Here is a 25,464-nt window from a genome sequence, read left to right as displayed (position 1 = left end):
TATGCCACACAGCCCTCCTCGATCTCAGCCTGAAAAGAAGAAGAAACATAAATCCCGGGACAAAGAGCCTCTGGTGTCACCGGAGGTCCCTTCCCCGGCTTCACAACCGGATTCTGACCTGTCGTTTATGGATGTCGCCCCCTCCTTGTCGGTGACGGGTGGGGACCCGGCGGTATGACTGGATTTAGCGTGTTCAGCCCTCATTTAAACCATCGTTCTGTGGTTCTCCAATGGAATTGTAATGGCTACTATCGTCACCTTCCGGAATTGAAATCCCTTCTTTCGTCCTACTCAGCAGCTTGTGTGGTTCTCCAGGAATCTCATTTTACTGATGCTCACTCACCGACCCTCCGTGGGTTCCGTGTTTTCTGTCGAAATCGGGTCGGACCCTTGCGGGCTTCTGGTGGCGTTTGTACGTTGGTCCGTACAGACATTGCTAGCACGTGGATTCCTCTCCAAACTACATTGGAAGCAGTTGCTGTTAGGGTCCACTTAGACTCTGCAGTCACAGTATGCAATCTTTATCTCCCTCCTGACAGGACTCTTACACCTGCTGCCTTAACCACCCTTCTTCAGCAACTTCCTCCTCCCTTCCTCCTCCTTGGGGATTTTAATGCTCATCATCCTTTGTGGGGCAGTGCCTTTCCATCTAGACGAGGTCTTCTTATCGACCAATTTATTGCAGACCACGACCTGTGCCTTCTTAATGATGGCTCCCCTACTCATTTCAGTGCTGGTCATGGTACCTTTTCTGCCATTGATCTTTCTCTTTCTTCTCCCTCTCTCCTCCCTTCATTACACTGGTCACCACACGACGACCTTTGTGATAGTGACCATTTCCCGTTGATTATCACGCTCCCTTCCCGCTCCCCGATGGAGAGGTTACCTCGTTGGTCTTTCCACCGCGCCGATTGGCCTCTATATACTGCACAGGTCGAGTTTTCTCCCTCTTTGTCGGGTTGTATTGATGACGTCCTACGTGACGTGTCTGACGCGATTGTTCGCGCTGCTAACCTTGCTGTCCCGCGCTCATCTGGACAATTTCGTCGTCGGCAAGTCCCGTGGTGGAGTACGGCCATTGCCATTGCCATCCGTGATCGCCGTCGAGCTTTGCAACACTTTAAGAGGCACCCATCTGTAGCCAGCCTTTCTACCTTTAAGCGCCTTCGCGCTAAAGCCCGTTATTTAATCAAACAGAGCAAGCGGATATGTTGGGAACGATTCGTTTCTTCCCTTGGTTCCACTGTCCCTCTGTCACGGGTATGGGCTACACTTCGCTCTCTCCAAGGTTGCCATCGGCAGTCCACCCTCCCAGGCCTTCACCTCCCAGATGGCATTTGTACGGACCCATTAGTTCTCGCAGAACATCTTGCGACCCATTTTGCAGTGGCATCAGCGTCGGCCTCCTATCCAGCTGCTTTCCTTCATCAAAAACAGCAGGCTGAAGCTGTCACCTTATGTTTCACCACTTGTGAGTCAGAATCTTACAACGAACCTTTCACTGAATGGGAATTTCTTTCTGCTCTATCTTCTTCTCATGATACGGCCCCTGGCCCAGATTCCATTCATAACCAGCTGCTTCAACATCTCAGTGCTCCACAACGGCACCATCTTCTTCGGGTGTTTAACTGTATCTGGCTCCAGGGTGACTTCCCTTCTCAGTGGAGGGATAGCATTGTGGTTCCTGTCCTTAAGCCTGGTCAGAACCCCCTATCTGTTGACAGCTATCGGCCAATTAGTTTGACCAATGTTGGTTGTAAGTTACTTGAACGGCTGGTAGCCCGTCGGCTCATTTGGGTCCTCGAATCTCGGGATCTATTGTCCCCTTACCAGTGTGGCTTTCGAGAGGGACGATCTCCAATCGATCATTTGCTTCGCTTGGAATCCGCAGTTCGGCAGGCTTTTTCCCAGCGCCGCCATTTGGTTGCAGTGTTTTTTGACCTTCGCAAGGCCTATGACACGGCCTGGCGCCATCACATCTTACTAACCCTTCATCAGTGGGGTCTTCGGGGCCCCCTCCTGATTTTTATCCGCCAGTTCCTGATCCATCGGTCATTCAGAGTTCGAGTTGGTACTGCTTTTAGTTCTCCACGGACCCAGGAGACGGGCATCCCACAGGGTTCTGTCTTGAGTGTCCTTCTTTTCCTCATTGCTATCGATGGACTTGTGGCCTCTGTCGGTCCCTTGGTCGCCCCTGCCCTGTATGTGGATGATTTCTGCATTTGGGTTAGTTCCTCCTCGATGCCATCTGCAGAACGGCAGCTCCAGGTGGCTATACGGCGTGCCTCTGCATGGACCCTCTCCCACGGGTTTCAATTCTCTCCTTTAAAATCGCGGGTGGTCCACTTCTGTCGCCGTACTACGGTCCACCCTGATCCAGAGCTCTATCTCGCTGCACAAAGATTGCCTGTGGTTCCACAGTTTCGTTTCCTAGGTCTTCTTTTCGACAACAAGCTCACTTGGCTGCCCCATATCAGACTCCTGAAGGTAGGATGTTTCCGTAAACTCAATGTCCTTCGCTTCCTTGCCCACTCCTCCTGGGGTGCGGACCGTTCCCTCCTCCTCTGTCTTTATCGTGCTCTAGTTCTGTCACGTTTGGACTATGGTTGTCAAGTTTATGGTTCAGCTGCTCCTTCCACGCTGCACGTGCTGGATCCAGTCCACCATCGTGGTATCCGTTTGGCCACCGGTGCCTTCCCTACTAGCCCTGTTGATAGTCTCCTGGTTGAAGCTGGGATCCCCCCCCTTTCTGTTCGGCGGTCCCAGCTTCTGGTGTCTTATGCCCTTACTATCCGTTCTTCTCCCGCTCATCCTTCCTATTCTATCCTATTCCCAGACCATGGACGTCGCCCGCCTGACTCCCGCCCTCGGGCGGGTTTACCGGTTGGGCTGCGCCTTGCGTCTCTTACCCGTGATTTTCGGCTTCCTTCTTTGTCCTGTCTTCCTCGCTCCCTCCCCTCCACCCCTCCTTGGTTAGTTCCTCGGCCTCGAATTCGGATGGATCTCCGCCGCGGTCCGAAAGATTCCATCCCCCCGGTGGTGTTCCGTTCCTTTTTCCGCCAAATTTTATGGGAGTTTCGGGATGCTGTTGTTTTTTACACTGATGGCTCTAAATCTGCTGATCATGTTGGGTATGCCTTCACGTCCTTCGTTGGAACGGAAAATCATCTACTGCCACCCTCATGTGGGGTGTTTACTGCGGAATTGATGGCAATTTCCCGGGCCCTTACCTTTATTAAACAATCCCAACACAACCGCGTTTTGTTATGTACGGACTCGATGAGTGGCCTTCTTGCTATTGACCGGTGTTTTTCGCGCCATCCCTTGGTCTCTGCCATCCATGACCATCTCGCTGATCTTCACCGTGCTGCTTGTTCCATTGACTTCTTATGGGTCCCGGGCCATGTGGGTATCCCGGGTAATGAGCTCGCTGATCGTTTGGCTGGGGGAGCAGTTACTTACCCCCCGTTTTCTGTAACCCCTCCTGCAGCGGATTTACGGCTTCACATCAAATCCCACTTTGCACAGTCATGGGCCAATTCTTGGGAGGCTACTCCACTGTCTAATAAACTTTGTGCCATTAAGGTGAATACAGGCCCATGGCGTTCTTCCTTTAGCCTCTCCCGCAAGGACTCGACCACACTGTGTCGTCTCCGCATTGGCCATACCAGGCTGACCCATGGTTTCCTTTTGCGTGATGAGCCACCCCCGCTATGTGGTTGTGGAGCCTTCCAGTCAGTGGCCCACATTTTGGTTGAATGCCCCCTTCTTTTGGCTCTGCGTGCTAAGTACAGACTCCCCCACACTTTACCTTTGATGTTGGCTGACGATTCCCGGATGGTCTCTCTGGTTCTAGGTTTCCTCCGGGAGAGTGGTTTTTATTCTCAGTTTTAAAGTTTTTAATCTCCCTCTGGTGTTGGGGCAGGGCGGTGAGTGTTTGGGTGTCTCCCACTGTAGGCAGTGTTCAGAGATTCCCGATTCACCTCCCCTGACCGGAATCCTCTTTTCTTTCCCTTTTACTCTGTTTTTTCCCCCTTCTTTTTAAGGCTTGGTTAGTTTTTCTATTCCCATACGTACTTTCTGCATTATAGCAGTTGTACCTTTTAAGTCACAGGTGGTCTTGCCTATGCTGTTTCAGCATAGTGTTGGGTTCGTTCTCTTGCCAACTTCCCTCATTTGTTTTTACTAATGACAACGTGACTGCCCTTTTACATTTCCCCTTTATCCGTTTTATTTTTCTGACTATACTGAGATGTCCCGTTAGCAGAATGGAGTCTATTTGAAACAAGGGACTGATGACCTTGCTGTTTGGTCCCTTTAACCTCAAACAACCAACCAACCATCGTTCCTTTTTAATGGATCAACAGTTCAGGGTACGTGTGGGTTCTGTCCTGTCGGACACCTTTCGCCAGGAGAATGGGGTGCCACAGGGATCAGTTTTGAGCGTCGCTCTCTTCGCCATAGCGATCAATCCAATAATGGATTGCCTCCCAGCTGATGTATCAGACTCCCTTTTCGTGGACGATTTTACCATCTATTGCAGCGCGCAGCGTACATGTTTCCTGGAGCGCTGTCTTCAGCGTTTTCTTGACCATCTTTACTCCTGGAGTGTCGCCAATGGCTTCCGTTTTTCTGCCGAGAAGACGGTCTGTATTAACTTCTGGCGCTACAAAGAGTTTCTCGCACCGTCCTTACGACTCGGTCCCGTTGCGCTCCCATTCGTGGAGACAACAAAATTTTTAGGTCTTACATTTGACAGGAAACTTAGCTGGTCTCCACATGTGTCTTATTTGGCTGCATGTTGTACCCGTTCACTAAATGTCCTCTGTGTTCTCAGTGGTATGTCGTGGGGAGCGGATCGAACCGTCCTACTTCGCCTATATCGGTTGATCGTCCGCTCAAAGCTGGATTATGGGAGCTTCGTATACTCCTCTGCACGGCCGTCCATCTTACGCCGCCTCAACTCCACACAACATCGGTGTTTACGTCTTGCGATCGGAGCATTTTATACTAGTCCCGTCGAGAGTCTTCACGCTGAAGCCGGTGAATTGCCACTGCCCTACCGGCGCGATATACTGCTTTGTCGGTATGCCTGTCGGCTACTGTCAATGCCCGACCACCCGTCTTATCGTTCCTTTTTTGACGACTCTCTCCATCGTCAATACAGGTTGTATGTCTCTGCCCTGCTACCCCCTGGAGTTCGCTTTCGTCGCCTCCTTCAACACCTTGATTTTTCACTCCCTGCAACCTTTAGAGCGGGCGAGAGCCACACACCACCTTGGCTCCAGGCTCAGGTTCGCGTTCACCTTGACCTCAGCTCGCTCCCAAAGGAGGTTACCCCCGGTTCGGTATACCGCTCCCGTTTTGTCGAACTTCGTTCGAAGTTCATTAATATGACCTTCATTTATACAGATGGCTCTAAGACCACTGACGGGGTCGGTTGTTCTTTTATTGTCGGGCCACAGTTTCAAATACCGGCTCCATGGCCATTGTTCGGTCTTCACAGCTGAGCTCTTTGCTCTCTACCAGGCTGTTCTTTACATCTGCCGCCACCGACATTCTGCTTATGTCATCTGCTCTGATTCCCTGAGCGCCATCCAGAGCCTCAGTGATCCGTATCCGGTTCACCCTTTCGTGCACCGGAACCAACGCTCTCTTCAGCAGCTGGTGGATGACGGTTCTCTGGTTAGCTTTATGTGGGTTCCTGGCCATGTCGGTATCCCTGGGAATGAAGCTGCAGATGCCGCGCCCAAGGCTGCGGTCCTCCAGCCTCGGACAGCTTCTTGTTGTGTCCCTTCATCAGATTGTAGCAGGGTCATTTGTCGGTGCATTTTACCGTTGTGGCATGCCGATTGGGCTGCACTTACGGACAACAAGCTTCGGGCCTTGAAACCTCTTCCCGCGGCTTGGACGTCCACCTCACACCCCTCTCGGCGGGAGGAGGTAGTTTTGGCCCGGTTACGAATTGGACATTGCCGGTTCAGCCATCGCCATCTGCTGACGGCTGCGCCAGTGCCGTTCTGCCCATGTGGGCACTTGCTGATGGTCCGCCACATTTTAACGTCCTGTCCGGACTTTACTCCACTGCGTCTTGATCTTGGCCTGCCATGTACTCTCGATGCCATTTTAGCGGATGACCCAGGAGCAGCTGCTTGCGTTCTTCGTTTTATCAAATCGACCAACCTGTCTAAGGACATTTAATTATGCTGTTTTTTTAAATCCTATGCCTGTCGATCTTTTATCGTGTTTTCCCTTTTAGTTGCTGTCTTAAACCTGTGCCTCGCGGTGCATTCCTAACATAGTCCGGGCGCTAATGACCATTGAAGTTGTGCGCCCTAAAACCACAAAAAAAAAAAGAGGCGCCATTATCATTTGCTATTTATCTTGTGATGCATGTACCGTCAAGAGCTATGTTCACCACTTATGGATTAAAGTTAAGTATTCCAGCAGCTTCGTACTTTATTTCCTAGTCTCAATTACTTTACCTGTTCCAGACCTCACGCCAGCCTGCGTGAGCTTAAACGCGTGCCTTTCGGCTTCCTCTCGTAGTGGCTTGGCTGTCTTGCCAAGTCACAACAATTGCACCTTGGGTATGCCCTCCCGTACCGCAGGTGCCTGGTGGCAGGCGTGTTTACAGTCAATTACACTGAAGATGTAAGCATCTGATAACATGATAACATGTGGGTGAAGTTTTGATGTTTGGCACTGGGTAATTATCTATTATGGTCGTCAAGTTTAAACGCCCGCAGTCCCCACACATGCAAAATGGGCCATCGTGTTTGGTAGTAAGGTGAATAGGCGATGACCAATTACTGTCTGACAGCTGCAGTATACCTGCAGATAAGATCATTAATTTGCTGTCATGCCGCATGTAATTTAATAGGGTTGAGGCGTCCAACTTTGTCAGATAGGTTGCCGACAGTAGTAACTATCTTATGCACTGTCCCGTCCATGACGGCGAATATTGAATACTGCACACAAGGGTGTTCCTGGTTAACAAAAGCATCTGTCATGTGGGGAGTACACCCATGGGTCGAAATTTGACCATTGAAGTGAATAGGGAATGGCAGTGCAAAAGTGACATATTTGGCTCATGCACGTGATGTGCGCAAATGCTGGGAGATCAGTAGCGAGCGCAGTGTGTGGTGAGCAGGAACACTTGGTAAACATCGACTGTCACTAGTGTGCACGAAAGCCGGCGTGAGCACGAGCAGCGCTGGGTGGGTGCGAGAAACAGAGGTGTTGGCTGAGTCACGTGGCTGGTGCGCAGGAGAGGGGGATTATTTATCAATATGAGGTGTGTCAGTTTGTGCAGAGGAGGTGGGCGTGTCGCATGTGTGGCGGTGGGGTTGGCATTTGGGCACACTGATCGGTACACATGACACAGGGAGGGACCGGCACGGTGTGGGTGCCTGCCAAAGAAACTGGTTCATCACACGCAAAATGTTTTGTAGAGCTGACTTGAGAAGCAGCCGGGCTGGAGCTGGTGGAAGAAACTTGTCCTGTTGCTGGTGTTGTGAATTGCAGGTTCTACAGCTGAATAGGGGCCGAGGCAAGCTCGCTGGAGGTGAGCGAAATGCAGCATTGGAGCTCGCCGTTGTCCCAATGGATTTTCATCACGGACGCGCACTCCGACGGTAAACCATTCACACTCCTCAGAATGTCACCCACAAGGGTGGAACACTCGTGCACCAAATTATTTGTTGCAAGAACACTTCAGCGATAAAGCGAAAGGCGAGCACACTGTACGTTTGTGTTCAGAGGGTGGTGCAGCACCGTGCTCTGAAAGGGGTTCGGAGAAAGTTTTTGGTGTGACAAGAAATTCATCCCTAGAACTGGCTCATCTGTCAGCTATGTAAAAAGTCCAGGCGAAACATTGACTGAGACTGAAGTTTTTAGGATCAAAGTGTTGATTGCTCAGAGGAGCGTAGTTGATGGAGAAGATGCAGGTTATAGATATGTCCGCACCTGTGTCGATCAAAAAATTGAGTTTAGAAGAAATGTTGTTGCATACAAGCGGCCGTTGGGAAAAATGGGGGAATGTACGTTATGCGGTGTAGGGGACGCCTGTCTGACCCTGCAGGGTTCGGCGTCTACTGTGCCCTGCGGACAGTGTTTGGGTGCTGGCAAGGTGACTTGCACTTCTGTGCTCAGTCGCCGAAGATCTTGTGATACCAGCAGTATGGGTGAGGTGGATGTGGCAGAGGTGGAGAATTAGCAAGAGGGGGCGGCTCGTCATCATCGATTGCTTCGGGTAGGTATACTGGCACATACAGGGTGTGCGCGATTCGGGAATGTTCGGAGAGTGAAGAGTGTGAGCACAGGCTGCCGGGTGTTGTGGAGGACAGAGCAGTGGAACGGGCCCTGCTCCTACCAGCAAACGGGTGGAACTCTGGTGCAGGCGTACCAACCTGTGGCAGAGAATGCAGAGGTTGGCACTCTCTCAGGAGAGAGTACAACTGATCAGCGATCCGTAAGCGCGATCCGATCTATTCGAAGGAATGTTGTAGCAGTTGTTTCTGGAGATTGGTGGGTAGCTTAGCAGACGACACTGCCCAGAGCACTGTATCCTGCATAGTTTACTCATTGACCAGCAACCGTAGGAGGTGCCAGAGCTCTGACAGTGTCTGGTCCCTAAGGTGTTCTTCATATAAAATTTTTAGTATGAGCTCCTGGGGGGGAACAGGCAAGGTGTTCTATAATCATTTTCTTGGCAAAGTCATGCTTCGGAGCCAGTGGCAGAGGCAGGAGCAGGTCACAGATCAGGTCTGAGTGGTCGTGAAGGTGTCTCATGAGACAGAGGAACCTGTAAACTTGGTGTAGCATGAAGATGTGCTCTACAGAGATGAACCATGTCACGGGGTTGTCTTCTGACAGCGGTAACTTCAGTGGTGTCCAGGGGGAAGAGAGGAGAATTAGGAACTTCCGGGAACATCGAATTGTCTTTGTGAGCCACGAAATCCCGTTCCGGCCAGGGAATGGTAGGATGGCAGTCTGGCGCAGTAGGTGGTCCCGCAGAGAAAACATATGTAACACTGGAGGGGGGGGAGTGTAGGCCCAAAACCACATTTGCCACAATTGCCATGTGTGTGATCACTGAGCATACCTGTTGTATCGCGGAAGGCCATCGCAGTAGGCACAGGTGGTACCATGGAATGAACAGGCGGAATTGTTCAACTTCATAGAAAAGTTTGTTGTTCAGTGATGTACGTCACTGGATAGGGGTGGGGGGGGGGTATGCGTCCATCGGTTGTACAGCACTAGCAGCAGGTGCTGACTCGTATATTGAACACGCACTATTACGGTCAACCGCCTACGAAGAAGTCCTGGAGAATGCCCGTGGAGCACTATTAATGATATGTCCTTAGCTGGTATTCATGCGAGTCATAACAGGTGCGGAAGATGGCTGATTGAAACATGTTACATGTTGCGGTAATGGTGGCGTTGCACACAGCACCACAGTAACGGTCACAGGAGTGCACTGTGAACGAATGTTCATCTGCGGAGGAAACCTAACCTGTGCTTGTGGATTATGATCGAATGAAACACAGCTCTGAATATCAACAACAATCGACAACTGTCAAAGAATACTAGGCAGATCCTCCCTGGTTGTTGAATCTAGCATCTATTCAAATCAGTAATATTATATCACCTACAAAAAGAAAGTTTGATTAAATTTTCAGAGTTTGTTAACTTTTTCTTGTGTAATGTGAGTCTGAAAGATTGAAAACTTACAGATGTTGGATACGTTGGGAAATATATAAACTAAAAATAAATATAATTATGTGCCTGAGAAAAATGTTAATGTTTCAATATGCATGCAGTATCTTGTATTTAGTGATTCTTGCATCATCTGCTTCTTCAAAAATTCGAGGGCAGTCAGGAAATGTGGCAGCCACCATCAAAACATTTCTGGATTTTTTTTTGGTGAACCCACCTGTAACAAACTACACTCCCACAGACACTTGTTTCTGGGAGAAACCTATAGCAAACAATAAAATGTAGAGCCTAAGCATCAATTTGATGTATAAGGGGATAAACTAAAACTTACACCGAATGACATCCTGGTCAGTTTTGTTGTTGTTTCTTTGTTTACAAAAGTGCCACTCACTGACTCTTCGGAGCTCATCGGTTCCATTTTCTGGCAATATATCACAAATCTCTTTCATAAATGTCTCACCAGGAGCTACTTCATGTGGAATGGCAACTTCTACAAACAGCTGGAAGGCGTCGCCATGGGTAGTTGTCTTAGTCCAATGATTGCCGACTTCTTCATGGAACATTTTGAGCACTGGCACTAGACTTGGCACCTTGTAAACCTAAGGTGGGGTACAGGTACGTTGATGATACCTTCGTCATGTGGAGTCATGGTGAAGAACAGCTCAGTGATTTCCTAAGAAATTTGAACAGCCTCCTTGCAAACATAAAATTTACCATGAAAGTAGAAAAGGACAAAAAACTACCATTTCTATATGTACTCGTCACACAGGATGATGAAAGCCTGGGACACAGTGTGTACTGAAAACTGACACACACGGACTAATATCTGCACAAACTTTCAAATCACTACCCGAGCCAGAAAAAGAGGCATAATTATATGCTCATCATGCGAGCAATGCGAATATGTGAGCTGCAGCACCTCAGACGTGAAATACAACACTTGGAAAGTGTTCTGAGGAGCAATGGGTACTCCACAAGATGTATGAGAAGTATAAGAGAGCCAAACACTTGGTGAAGTGACAAATCAGAAAAAGAAATGTTGATATGACCTTTCTGACATATGTTCCCAGAGTGACAGACAGATTTGGCTGTATGTTGCGCACACACGATGTAAAGACTATTTACAAACTGACAAAGAAGATCAAAGAGTGTCCCAGATAGGAAAAGAAAAAAAGGGGCCCACTTGCAATGTCAGGAATATACCACATACCACGTGGAGAAGTTGGAATGACTGTACGAGCAGTCAACACCGGGATCACAGAACATAAGCGACATTGCAGGTTGGGGCAGGTGGAGAAATCTGCTGTGACAGAGCACGCGCTTTGTTAGACAGACCACATTGTAAAATTCGCTGACATGGAAATTTCGGCTGTACAGAGGAATTATTACATCCGCTTGTTCAGAGAAGCTATAGAAGTAAATCAACTCGAATACCTTCAACAAGAAAGAAGAAAGCCTCAAGGTAAACGGATCTGGCTTCCCATGCTGCAGCGAATGACCATTGCAGGTAGCAAGAGAGCCGCACTGGAAATGACTGCGGAGAAGCCCTTGGATGTTGGCGCACCATGTACATATAGTTTGTGGCCATTAGCCATGCTGCAGTCCACCACCAGCAATGGAGGGTGAAACTGTGACAATGCCAGCCACTCATGCTGGCAAAACATCAGAAATATCATCAGATGAACGTCGCCTGAAGAACCTAAGGCTGAAGCAACAGCCAGTTTGTCAACAAGTGGCCACGAAGGCCTTAACAATTTTGTAAGAGGATTACATTTGCTAAAAGTTAATTTTTCATCTCTTATCTCCGTATTCCTCTGGAATGACTGAATTGTCATTTGCACGAGAAATTTTACAGGATAGTTGCAGACGATCGGGTGAAAAACCATATCTCAAAATTTTATGTTTTGTAAAGAAAAAGATGCTCTTTCAGAAGGTAATTAATGCTGCTGTGGATCAGGTGCCCCTTCTGAGACTCAAGGGTTAAAAATCACTTCCTCTGCCAGCAAATTTGTTTTTGGGCAACTTCATCCCTGTCTCTCTTAAAAACTATGGACCCAAAAGTTTGGAACTTACAGCTTTCATAAACAAGCAACCTGGTCATCAGATTACAAAAGGAGAAGTTTGTAAACCTACTACATTAAGCTACATCAGCTTGAGAGAAGATTTTTCACAACTAAATTTTTGACGACTTTGAGCACTACTTGGAGCAATATTAGTGAGACAGATAACATGAAACTTACAGAATGTGCACAATGCAAACTGTTCAGTTGTCTTGCCTTATTTTATAGCTTTACCACAATTACCCACTGAATAGCAGCACTTCAAACAGTGCTAACATTTTTGAAATATCACAGTATCATTTCTGCACCCTTAACCTGCATACCAGATTTGAACAGAATCAGACGTGTAGACCATAGTGTGGTGTAACTTTTTTTTCACTTTGTAATGAATTAGTTTTAATACAAAACTCCTCTTGTCAAATTTATTACCCAAAAACTGTGGAAATGGTGATAACTAAAGAAAACTGTAGACGCAATCCAGTGTTGTAGGATTTTTGTAAATTTGTCCAAGTGCATTCAGTATTGGAAGTACAGACATTTGTTAATGATATGCTAGAGTGTTTTGTGGGAGAGATTGAAACACCAAATTTTCAGTTTACAGTATCATTAATTTGGCTGTACTATTAATCAGTAGCTACATAATATTTGATATTTGTTTCTCATGTATTTTGTGTTTCAGTTGTTCCATCCCAACAGAAATGAATGTTATATATTTTTTAGTATACATTACTTACTTTTTTATATATAAAAACAAAGATGAGGTGACTTACCGAACAAAAGCGCTGGCAGGTCGATAGACACACAAACAAACACAAACATACACACAAGATTCAAGCTTTCGCAACAAACTGTTGCCTCATCAGGAAAGAGGGAAGGAGAGGGGAAGACGAAAGGAAGTGGGTTTTAAGGGAGAGGGTAAGGAGTCATTCCAATCCCGGGAGCGGAAAGACTTACCTTAGGGGGAAAAAAGGACAGGTATACACTCGCACACACACACACATATCCATCCACACATACAGACACAAGCTTGTGTCTGTATGTGTGGATGGATATGTGTGTGTGTGCGAGTGTATACCTGTCCTTTTTTCCCCCTAAGGTAAGTCTTTCCGCTCCCGGGATTGGAATGACTCCTTACCCTCTCCCTTAAAACCCACTTCCTTTCGTCTTCCCCTCTCCTTCCCTCTTTCCTGATGAGGCAACAGTTTGTTGCGAAAGCTTGAATCTTGTGTGTATGTTTGTGTTTGTTTGTGTGTCTATCGACCTGCCAGCGCTTTTGTTCGGTAAGTCACCTCATCTTTGTTTTTATATATAATTTTTCCCACGTGGAATGTTTCCTTCCATTATATTGATTACTTACTTTTTTGTGATACAAATTTCATTTTATTAATTTTTCTTGTGTTAATTTTCTTAGTGGAGATGATTTGCCAGTAGCACAAGAATATGAGGTTGGTGATGACAGCCTAGCACCTGGTAATCGCCGAATACTGAAAGCCGTTTCCCGAAAGAAGAAGACTGGAGCTAGTGAAAGAAGTGAAATGGCTGTTGATACTCCAAGGTAAAAATGGATACCAAATGGGTATGAATCCACCATCTTGTATTTGTTCTTTTTTGTAGTTGTTTCAAAAGCAAGAGAATTTATGTTTGCATTGTAAGGAACATAATTATTGAGTATTACATAATATATATTGTCAGTATCATGCTGCATGTGCTCGGCATTTAATTATACACGTATAACCAACAAAAATACAAATTTTTGTATTGTAACGTGAAATCATAAGGGGAATCCAGGTACATAAAGTCCAAAGTGCAAAGCAGAAATTAGGTTGTGATGAAAAATCTTACCATCCAAATGTTCATTGGAAGTTGTTTTGCAAAATCTGAATCTGTATAATCAGCAAATGAAAATCTGAACCAGGAGAAAAACAAGCTATTTTAGGTAGTTAATTTCAGAACTTTTGAAAAATCGTTGAATGGGTTAGTTGTAATGTACGAGGTGGTTACAACCAAAGTGCAGTTACTCAGAGAGGTCCAGTGTGGGCTGTAATTGTCATATGGCAGCAAATCTTGGTAGAAACGCTAATGCATTAATTGCAACCAATTTAGGCTGGGAAAATATTAGTTCAAATTTTGGCCACCAGGTGGCCACTTAAAACATTTCATCACTGCACATCTACATCGATACTTCGCAAGCCACCATATGATGCATGGCAGTGGGTACCCTGTACCTCTACTAGTCATTTTCTTTCCTGTTCCGCTCGCAGATGTAGTGAATAAAAAATGGATGTCTGTATGCCTCTGTATGAGCCCTAATATCTCATAACTTACCTTTGTGGCGTAATGGCCCTTTTAAACAAAATCCATGTATGGACATTATAATTTTTTAAGGTATTGCCCCCCACCCCCATAGATACCTTTGAAAAATTTACAATATTATTATAAATAGTCTGTTACGTCACACAAAAAGAATCAGTTTGTAGAAATAATAGGAAGTGTGAAAAACGACGTTATTATAAAAGAAGTATTGAAGTCGCTGATTCATGACTACCGTGTCGCCACTAAATTGTTGAAGTTGGCTACATTGGACTTCCCTAAGAACAAATCATATCTGAGAACACTGTTTTATTGCCACTACATGTATTGCGTCATCCAGTTCCTTTGTTCTGAGTCATTTTCACTGAGCATGGAGTTCTGAGCTCTTGTAGTGAGTTTTACCCAGAGTCAGTTATTGGTTAAAATTCAATTGTTTCAGTTTTTAATTGTTCATTCCAAAACAGAAGTAAGTCCCCGAATGTTACAATAATAATGTGAAATACCTTTGAAATGAAACAATGGGATAGAATGATTTTCGTTATTTAATTACTTTTTAGGTTACACCAATCATCTTTTGAATTATTTGTGACAAATATTGATTTAAGACTGAAGCAGTATGGAAAGTACAAGTAGGCAGTGTTTTCTTGGGCAATATCTGCAAGATATATGTGATAATGCCCTCACTTGTGTGAATGAACTGACCAGTGAAGAACAAGAACTTTTATCATGGTGAAGCAAGTCATTCATACTGTAATTTAAGTGTTTTGTGTGTGTGTGTGTGTGTTTTAAACACAAAAAGAAAACACAGACAGGTACCTGCACAGATTCTCTCTACATAAGAACATTTGCTGTGATCTCTTCAAGTGCCATAAACGATGTGTTTCATCTGGATTGTATGAAATTAGTTTAGAAAAGGCAGAGATCTTCAATGAAAGGCTTTAGTGTTATTCCTGGGAAGAAAATGTGCTCGACCTGTATCAAACTTACTAATGAAAAGAAAGCAAGTGACGACTCGTCACCAGACTATATAAATGAGAGTAATATGAAGGTGCAGACTCCTGAAAAATCTGTGCTCAATAATAGCTTAACTAACCTAGGAATATCTCGTGCAAAGCTGCATTCAGTTGCTCGGCATAGACAGTTTGCAGCGGCCAAATGAAAATTGGAATCAGCAGCTGGGCTCTGCAAACTAAAATTTCACATACATATTAAGTTGAGATGGCTGCTGATGCAAGCTGTATCCCTGACAGTGATTGAACAGAACTGGAAGAAAAGGCAAAACATCATAATGATGAACTCGTGGACAAAATGAAACAGAAAATTGAATATGCAAATAATCATGAAAAAATTCAGTTACTTACTCTTGTGTCGCCAACTTGGTCTCGACAGAAAGTCAGTCGAAATTTCAGGTTTCTGAATATTTGGTATGAACAAATAAGAGCTCTTTTAGTGGAGAAAGGTATTTTATCGATGGCTGAGCAGAAAAGAGGAAAGACATTGCCACATGATACAGTGCAAAAAGTAGTGTATTTTTATTTGGATGATGAAAACACAAGAATAATGCCTGGGAAAAAAGACAAAGTGAGGACCAGCAAAAATACCTGTGAGCAAAAGCATCTTGTTTTAAGTAATTTAACTGAACTGTATTCTCTCTATAAAAAAAAAAAGTATCCTGAAGACAAAGTGGGATTCTCAAAATTTGCTTCTCTTTGACCAAAACAGTTTATACTTGTAGGATCATCAGGAACACGTACTGTATGTGTGTACATTTACCACCAAAACATTAAACTGCTTCTAAATTCCATTTCTGTTAAAGAAACATACCAAGATCTAATTAAAATAGTAACATGCGGTATAAATAACCGAGCCTGTATGCTTCATCCGTGTGAAAAATGCCCTACCATTTCATTGCTTCAAACCCACTTAGAAAATGAAATTGAGTACTATGATCCTGATGAGGTGGTTCAGTACAGTCAATGGGTATCAACTGATAGAATGCCTTTAAGTGTTCAAATCGCTTCTCTATCAGAATTTTATGACACTCTAATTAAGAAAATTGAAAAACTTACTCCACACTCTATTATTTCTCAATCACAATCTGGTTATCTGAAAATGAAGGAAGAAAGGCTTGATGTGAAGGATCATTGTTAATTTTAATGGAGCTCAGTGAAAATCTAAATTTTGCTGTTCAAGGTTAAGTACAAGATACAGTTGGAACAATGGCAACTGCGTTCTTCACACTGTCCATATATATTACAAAAATAACAAACAGTTGCATGCAAAGACTATTTTTATTGTTTCTGATGTTCTAGAACATGATGTTGCCATGGTGTACCAGACTCGGAAGACCGTATTGAATTTTTGTAAGTGCAAATTTCCAGAAATTCATCTTGCGTATCTTAACTGTTTCACTGATGGTTGTGCTGCACAATATAAAAATTGTAAGAATTTCAGAAACATCTGCTACCATGAACACGACTTCAACATAAAGTGCAGCTGGTCTTTTTTTGTTACCAGCCATGGCAAATCTCCCTGTGATGGTGTTGGTGGCATTGTTAAAAGACTTGTCACAAAAACAAGTTCACAAAGAGTTTATAAGGATCAAATACTTACAGCTTCACAGGTATTTGAATTCTGTCGTAAGAACCTGCAAGACATTTCAGTTCACTTTATTTCGAAAGATGAAATGGTACAAGTCAGACATTATCTTTCTCAGTGCTTTACAAGTACAAAAACAATTCCTGGAACATGATCTATGCATCACATTGTCACCAACAATATCACAAACCAAGATTGGAGCAAAAAGGCTGGGTTGTGATACGGATTTTAGCATTGTGGGTGATTTCTCATCGGGCGCTGATAACCGCGCGGTTGAGCCCCCAACAAACCAAACATCATGATTTCTCATCAGATGCACTTCTGCCACTAATGCCAGAATGCACTGTGCACCCCAGCAGCTATGTTGCATGTGCATATGACTCTTCTTGGTATTTGGGAGTTGTTGAGAAGGTGAATTGTGAAGAAGGAGATGTTACAGTAAGGTTTGTGCATCCCCATGGATCATCCCCTTCCTTCTATTTGCCTGATAATGATGTTTGTGATGTTTCTTTCTCTCATATTCTGTGTGAAGTTGAGATAACCACAGCAACAGGCCATACTTATTCTCCGAGCAAAGAGTCCTTAAAGTCGGTGGAAGAAAAGTGGTTCTCATACAAAAAAATATTATCTCATAAGAGTGTCTCGTCACGTGTACTTTCGAATCAACTTGAATGCAGATTGCAACATTAGCATTTTGTGCAGTGTTGACAATATTAGCTTTTGACAAAATGCTTAAATATTATAAACAAAATGCAATGTATTTTTACATTGATTTAATTTGGTTATGGCAGAGGTAAGAGTGTGTTCATGTTTCATGTAATGTACAAGTTGCCCTATGTTTTATAATGTGTAATTTTGTTTTATATATTGCAATTTTTGTTTAATTTGAATATTGTTATGTGTACTTATATTGTTAATGTCTCTTGGGCAGTAATTGTAATTTTTTTGTATTTCTCTCCAGTATATATATAATTTTTTTCCTCAGTGCCATTTGTTTCTCAAACCTGATTTTTTTGTTTGATGTAACTTTGTTATTTGTAGATCTCTTTCTAATTTTTTCAGTGTTTTCCGGAGGAGGCAACTGTCCAAAATATTTTTCCTAATTTAACAATAAAATTAAATATAATTAATTTACAAAAAATTAATTGGACAATTCTAACATGTTTTCAGAAACTACATGTCCGAAAGGATATTCAGCGAAAAAATTGCAGCAGTTTTCAAATTTTTAGTTTGCTTTGAAGTAACACATTGCATCAAACGTTTAGCAGTTGCTTCCAACAGAATGTATATAAATCAATAAAAATTGGCAATAGTTCATGATATTAGACACAAAAGCAGTACACAAAATTTCAGTTCACCACAGATAATGGGTGTCATGGCCTGGATGACTTGACATGCAATGACCGAGAAAAGGTTTTCACATTGGGTGGAAGAAAGAATACTTGTATAACAAATGTTGGAGTAACATCAGAAGGACGACTGGGAGCATTTTCAGTTATAAGGGTAGCTTTCATTGGAAGCTTTTTCTTCTTCAGGTCTTCCCTCATGGTTGGTGCAAATGCTCTGTGGAACCACTAAGAGAATGTTTCTGTGTTGATCCATGCTTTCTTCTGAGCGTAATATTGCTCTGGTAGCATGTTTCTGTTTCTGTGTTGAAAACAATGAGGATATTGGCATTTCCCAATCACCATGCGTTGTATTTGCGTAATAACACATCATTAATGTCCTGCACTGTTTCTGCTGTTTTCCCGTTCGTTTGTGGCAGCTAATATATTTGAAGGAAGCATCTTGTTAAAGAGATATGTTTCATCACCATTGTATGAAGTATTATGAGTTGGATCTTCTTTCTCTTTATTTCCCATACCTACTTCACAAATTCTTCTACATCTTTTCCATTAGCTGAGTGATTTTCCCCAGTGACTGTCAGCCAATGCACTGTCATTTTTTCCAGTTTGGTAACCAACCTTTGCCTGCTGCATATTAAGTTATTTTCGCAAAGATGTTTGTTAACTGCAAATGTTTTTTCTTTATTTTTGGGCCACTGACTGCAGTTACTTTACAGCATTGTGGTATAAACCATATATCTATAAGCAGTTACATTTAGTTCTTCATTCTCCCTTTTTGCATGATGTTCAGTTTTCCCTCTCCACTCTCCGCAGTGTCAATCATCATCTTCGTTCTTGAGGTTGTAAATAGCTGGAAGTGAGCAGCAATGGCTTACTGCTGAGAACCTCAGTTCAACTTGTCTAAAATTTTGGGTTTTTTCTTGAGGTCTTTAACCTAACCTAACGTAAGCATAATGTGTTTCCTTTTAGAAGCATGATACTTGTCCGCTCCTGGTAGCTGAGTGGTCAGCACGACGGAATGTCATACCTAACGGCCTGGGTTCGATGCCCAGCTGAGTCGGAGATTTTCTCCGCTCACAGTCTGGGTGTTGTGTTGTCCTTATCATCGCTTCATCCCCATTGACACACAAGTCCCCGAAGTGGTATCAACTCGAAAGACTTGCACCAGACGAACGGTCTACCCAACGGGAGGCCCTAGCCACATGACATTTCCATTTTATTTCCAGCATGATACTGAGCTCTTGAGAGAGCTACAATTTCAAATATGTATAGCATTGTTTAACATTGTAATTAACTAACACATTGTTGTGCATGATAATTCATTTTTGTTTGCGTCATTTCCTCTTGAACAGCTAGAGGCTAGTTGTGGGCCAGATTCCTGACAAGGGAAACTACCCACAGTGCCCCGTCTTAGAGTTAGTGGTAAGATGACCCAATGGATACACTGTCAAAAACTGAACACAGATCAAGCATGAAAACAGGAAGAGATTGTACTGAAGTGTGAAAAAAAGGCAAAATAGAAACTGTGAACGGTCCGAGAACAAGAAGTGCAATAAAAAGCAGTGTGGTGTTTGTTGGACTGCCAAGCAGACGAAAAGTGTTCAGAACTTCCTTGAGCCAATCCCCCCCCAAACATTATGAACTCTCTGTCCATTCACTGAAATGTTTGTTCTCTTTCTGTAGTCTTGGCAGTTGTCATACTGTACATTGGTTATAGAATATGAGTCATGTGGTAAGAATGTTACCATCACGAGTAAATGTGATGAATAGTGAGAGCAAACGAGATATTAGATTTCTGCCTCTCAGAAATGAAAACAATAAATAAACTGGTGTGAGCTATGTTACAACAAAGGAATTCAAGAGTCAAGACTTCCAAAAAGGATCACAAATTCAGAAATGTTAAAAACAAATATTTTGACAGGGCACAGAGGAACTGTGTGATTGTGAAACTGTTATGTCCATTTGTCTGCTTGTGTCTGTGTATGTGCGGATGGGTATGTATGTATGTATGTGCGCGCGAGTGTATACCTGTCCTTTTTTTCCCCCTAAGGTAAGTCTTTCCGCTCCCGAGACTGGAATGACTCCTTACCCTCTCCCTTAAAACCCACATCCTTTCGTCTTTCCCTCTCCTTCCCTCTTTCCTGATGAAGCAACCGTTAGTTGCGAAAGCTTGAATTTTGTGTGTATGTTTGTGTTCGTTTGTGTGTCTGTCGACCTGCCAGCACTTTCATTTGGTAAGTCACATCATCTTTGTTTTTAAACTATTATGTTCCCATCATTTCTTTGGGAGTGATCACATTCATTCATATCAACACCTACATCGGCCAAGGAAGCATATCTCACTCACTTACCAGGCATACGAATTAGGTGCATTGATAAGAGATTCCTATCTATAACACACGTGCTTTTGCTAATGTCATGTAAGACACAGGAGACATGTTTTCCGGTGACGGATTCGGTTGACTTCTCGCCTTGTCATCAAACGTTGATGGTTCCCATTTGTGGGCCAATTGCTTTCAGTTGGTAATAGAGAGTTGCACAGAATCAACTGTCATTATAGGCCCATGTCTTACACCTCACCATTGCAAATGGGCATTACACCACGACACAGACACAAATTTGGATAAATCGAAGGGTGGAAGGAAAAGAAAAATTACACAAGGGAAGTTTGAACATGAATCACCCCCTTGGCAGTCCATTGCTGTAACCATTTAGCCACGACACCAATGATTTTTCCCAGCTACTGTATATTGCATTTCTTGTTCTTGGACTGTTCACTGTTTCTATGCTTTTATTCACAGACCAGTACTCCTTTCTGTTTTCATGCTTGATTTGTATTGAGTTTTTGACAAACTGTCCACTGAACCCTCTTGCCACTAAATCTGAGGGTGTGGGGGTGCGATGGGTGGTTCGTTTGTGAGAGGCCAGACTACTGAGGGCTGTATTAGTGGGAGTTTAGTGTAATTGCTATGTACTGCCTTTTTGCACTCAGGCAAGTAAGAAATTGGGGTATGGTGCTTATGAATATTCTAGCCATTCTGCACACAGTAAAGCAGAGGGCAGATATAATAATGAGAGTGCGGTATCCTTTCAAAGACAAGTTTTCCAGTGTTTCATCAAGGAATGTGTAGATTTTAAAATCCCTAATGGATTGATCTTCTTTGACCATTCCTTTGCATTGTTTCATTGAGTTTTTCTTATTTACCCACAAACTTCTTAAACTTCATTTCACATCTTTGTAATGAATGTCTTTTACAAGTATATGTACTTACACTCTCCCCCTTGTATCCTCATTAACTAAACATACCATTCAAAAATCTTCAAAGGCTGTGAACTTCAGAACATAGAGTGTTGAGGCTCTATTGCTGTATTATCCTTTTGACAATTCTGTGAGTTTCAGAGATGTTAGGCTAAGAGTTTGGTTCATACCTTGTTCTGTCATTTCATAGACTTGAATTCTTGTGACTTCTCATTCTCAGAAACAGGAAGAAAAATTTGTAATATTACTTGAACATCAGTAGGGGTCAAAACGAAGCTCTAAACATTGAGGCAAATCATACTGCAAGAGTGTGATGAGCAGCAGAACATTAAATGAAGATACGACAACAGGAGGGTGTACATGCCCCAGGATAACCAGGAAGTCTGGGGAAAACCAGGGAATTTTTTCATTTGGGAAAAATCTGAGTGTTTTTAGAACGTTTGAAATTTTTCTTTGATTTAGTTTCCAGTTAAATTTCTATAATTTTGGCTGCTAAGAAGTGGTGTTCTAATAAAGAATTTTACTTTCTCTCACTTTTGCAGGCTGTTGATTGATTTGGGAAGGGAACCAAACGGCAAGGTCATCGGTACCATCAGATTAGGGTAGGATGAGGAAGGAAGACGACTGTGCTCTTTCAAAGGAACCATCCTAGTATTCGCCTGAAGTGATTTAGGGAAATCATGGAAAACCTAAATTAGGATGGCCGGACGCGGGTTTGAACCGTTGTCCTCTCAAATGCGAGTCCAGTGCGCTAACCACTGCACCATCTTGCTCGGTCCACTACTGGAGAATAATACTGCAGCAATAAAAGATAAACAAGAGAATAACACCAAAATATAACTTTAGTTGCAAAGAAAGTGCACCATTTACAACAAATAAACATGTTGCACACACTAGTGTCTGCTGACAGCAAAATCTATCAAAGTATTTAGTATGAAGACTATGCAATACCTGGTAACAACAAAGTGGTTTCGATGAGTATGAGGTCACAACTGTTTACGTTTCTAACAGGTCATGACAAAATATCATGAAGGGTGGATCGAGTAGTGTTCCTTTTATGCAAGACGAATTACGTACATATGAGAATATGTCATGAATTTGTTAAATCACAAAGTGTTGAACTATCATTGAAAACTTTAACAGTTTCGGGACTAGCCACTCTGAAAAATTTAGAGCTGAGAAGACCAGCCATTTACACCATTATTTAAAATTTTACTGGCACATTTGTGTATGACATATCTTCAAGGGTAATAGATGCTAAAAAAGACAAAGCTCTTTCATAGATTACAAATTATGCAACCACAAGAGCAAAATGTATAATTATCCTTGAAAAAGAAAGTGTGAAGTGAGTTCTTGAGCAGTATCACACGGAATTGGCTTTTCTATTGAAAAGTCATAGTGCTCGATGGGGACATGTACTCATCCAGGTAACCCATGAAATGAAATGTTCAGTGCAGAGCAGTGAAATATATAATCATGTTTGTCAAATATTCAGCAGCTGCAATGTATGCTGTGCTCTTAGCATCCTGCCTAACAATGTAGCTATACTGTATGTATATTAATTTAAACCATTAACTTTTCGTATCTTTGTATTCATGTTACTTAACAGCAGTGTTGCCATTGGCTACATAACATGTCCTATGTTCTGAATATCTGCTGTCATTGGCTGTCAACATCACGTGACAAAAGTGCATCACAATGTATATTTAATTGCTTTTGAAGCTGCAGTACTTTATTCAGTGGAAATCATACATATACGTTCGAAACATGAAAATATGCCGTGTACATTTTGCTGCGCATTGCAGATCAGTCCAAAACGCTTTGTTGTTTTTTGCTAGAGTTCATTTCATAGAGTGGTGGGAAGTTCTATGTTGGTGTATGAAAGGTTTACCATTATAGGAATTGATAAGTTTTACTCTGAGGTAAAGTATATTGTCACTTACATGGAAAGAATATACTTTCACCTGGGATATAGTGTATTTTCACCCAGGAGAAAGCAAAGACTTTTTTTCCTCTTGTCTGCATATACACAATGAACAGGTAGGATGACTGAGAAATAATGGATGCTGTGTGAATGTCTGTAAACATTGGAGCAACAAAGAAAAAATACAGGGAGTGTAATACTGCAGTTGCTTGTATTGAGGGAACACCTTATCAATTTGGGAACACACATTCTCTTGGCTACTTACACAGTTTATCCTCAAAACTTATCAGACTCTCAACGAATTATGGTGGCAAAGTGTTTCACATTGAATCGTAGCTCTAAGGAATACTGGTCTTATTTTGCCATAAAATCCACATATTTCATTGTCCATAAATAATTCACAGCAAATTTTGTGGCGTTGATAATTACTTTGTAATTTTGCTATCATGTACCAACTAATTCATACGTCTCAAAAACAACAAATGAATGATGCTCAATGTTCCTTCTTGATTAATTGATGTTCGACACACTATGTTTTTGTGAATTTGGAACATATTTCATTGATCAACAATCTTTGTCTCTCTGCAGCAGTTCCGTTGACATTGACAGTGAAATGACTGATGTCAGTATGACTGCGAACGTTGGGAGCAGCTCTGACGAAGTATGCAGCAGTCAGGATGAAATGGGAAGTTTAGTTGACAATGTTGGTAGCAGTACCGATGAAACAGGTTGCTCTGGCAGTGGCAGCTCTGATGACAAATGTTTAGGAGCCCCAGGAGTGGAGGCAATTGCTGTTTCCAGCTCTGACTGTTACAATGGTGCTGTTAGGGACAACTACCGGTGGTCACAGACCATCACAGACCTTGATGTACAGGTAATCATTTCTACATTGTGCATAGGCACAAGCATGTAATGTAGTAATGCTGGTATGTGTGGTTACCGAAAATGATATTCAAAGAAACATTGGTACTCACACTACCAGAGAAAGTCTTTAACTTCATCAGGTAGTGAATACTTCTATGAAAGAGTGAAAATCTGAAGAGTCAGAAGGTAAAATACTTTTTATTGTGTTAGTATGTAACCATCAACATAATTTTTCGTAACATTGTTTAATTTACTAAGTAATTGTGTCATTTTATTTAACTTCTGTTTCGCTCTTAGTATGCTTTTGTATCTATAGATGTCTGTTATTGCCTGAAATAAAAGAAACATGTATCACGCTATTGAAGAACTATACTTGAATTCAGCATATAGATATTACACCCTATATTGGAAAATTTTTTTGGCTGAAAAAGTTACAGTAGGAATGAAGTTGATAACAATAGAGAAAAAAGAAGTGAGAGTCATTAATTCCTTAACATACAAAGATCTGAGCTACTCCTCCTCTTTCTTGACAGAAATTTAAAATCCGGAGTATGAAACATCACTTTTATCTGTTTCAACGTAGACTGTTAAGTGGTTGGACACAAAACATTTCCTTTCAGTCATGTATTGTTGTTTAGGCAGTACTTCTGAAACTGTGTTTTTATAATGATCTTGAGTTTGAAACAAAATTTAGCAGCTGAGAAAGTGAAGAAGAATATGATGTTACTTCATTTGAGACTGGAAGTGATGACAGTCTGTCAGATGACTAATAATATTTGATTGATTTTTTTGTTTGATATTTGTCAGATGAATGTTTGGCAAGTACTCATCAGTGGTACAATAAAAATAAGTGTATCATGCTCAAGCCAGTTCTTCCAAGATTTCTATTCACAGGAAACCGTGCAGTTCATGTAGTGAATAACTGCACATACAACGCCATGTGTTGTTTGAATCAACTCACCGAAGAAAACTTTATAAATATTGTTGTCACAGAGGCAAACAAGTGTGCTCAAGCACAACATATTTCTTAGTAGAAAGACACAAACTGTGACTAAAAAAGTATTTATCAGTGTTGTGATGCTTCAAAGCATTGTGATGAATCCAGAATGTATTGGAGAAAACACCCAATGCTTGCTACTCTGGTATTTAGACAACGTTGACAGAGTTGTCTCAAGTTCTGGAAATCAGGGAATTTCAAACATATCGTGGAAATACCGGAGGGGGGGCAATAATCCTACTGCTTCTCCACTTCCTACCACTCCCGTCACGTTGGAGTCAGTGCTGCCACCATTTCTTGCCGCTAGCCAAGCAGCTGCTGACTAGAGGCAGGGCAGTGTGAGATATGGTTTGGATGGATATGATTCTCAGGGATTGTTGATGCAG

At 42.7% G+C, this 25,464-nt stretch overlaps 1 protein-coding gene across 1 annotated transcript in view; it reads left to right on the top strand.

The window, feature by feature from the left end:
• LOC124777742 (nudC domain-containing protein 3-like) overlaps positions 1 to 25,464 on the top strand; it is an 88,331-nt gene that overhangs the window by 15,110 nt on the left and 47,757 nt on the right. Inside the window, exons 3-4 of the mRNA XM_047253242.1 lie at positions 13,192 to 13,335; positions 23,806 to 24,091. Of these exons, the coding sequence (XP_047109198.1) occupies positions 13,192 to 13,335; positions 23,806 to 24,091 (430 nt within the window). The remainder of the gene's footprint in view (positions 1 to 13,191; positions 13,336 to 23,805; positions 24,092 to 25,464) is intronic.

This window comes from Schistocerca piceifrons, chromosome 2 (genome assembly GCF_021461385.2).
Source record: "Schistocerca piceifrons isolate TAMUIC-IGC-003096 chromosome 2, iqSchPice1.1, whole genome shotgun sequence".
NCBI classification, from domain to species: domain Eukaryota; kingdom Metazoa; phylum Arthropoda; class Insecta; order Orthoptera; family Acrididae; genus Schistocerca; species Schistocerca piceifrons.
This window is presented reverse-complemented; position numbering and strand designations above follow the sequence as displayed.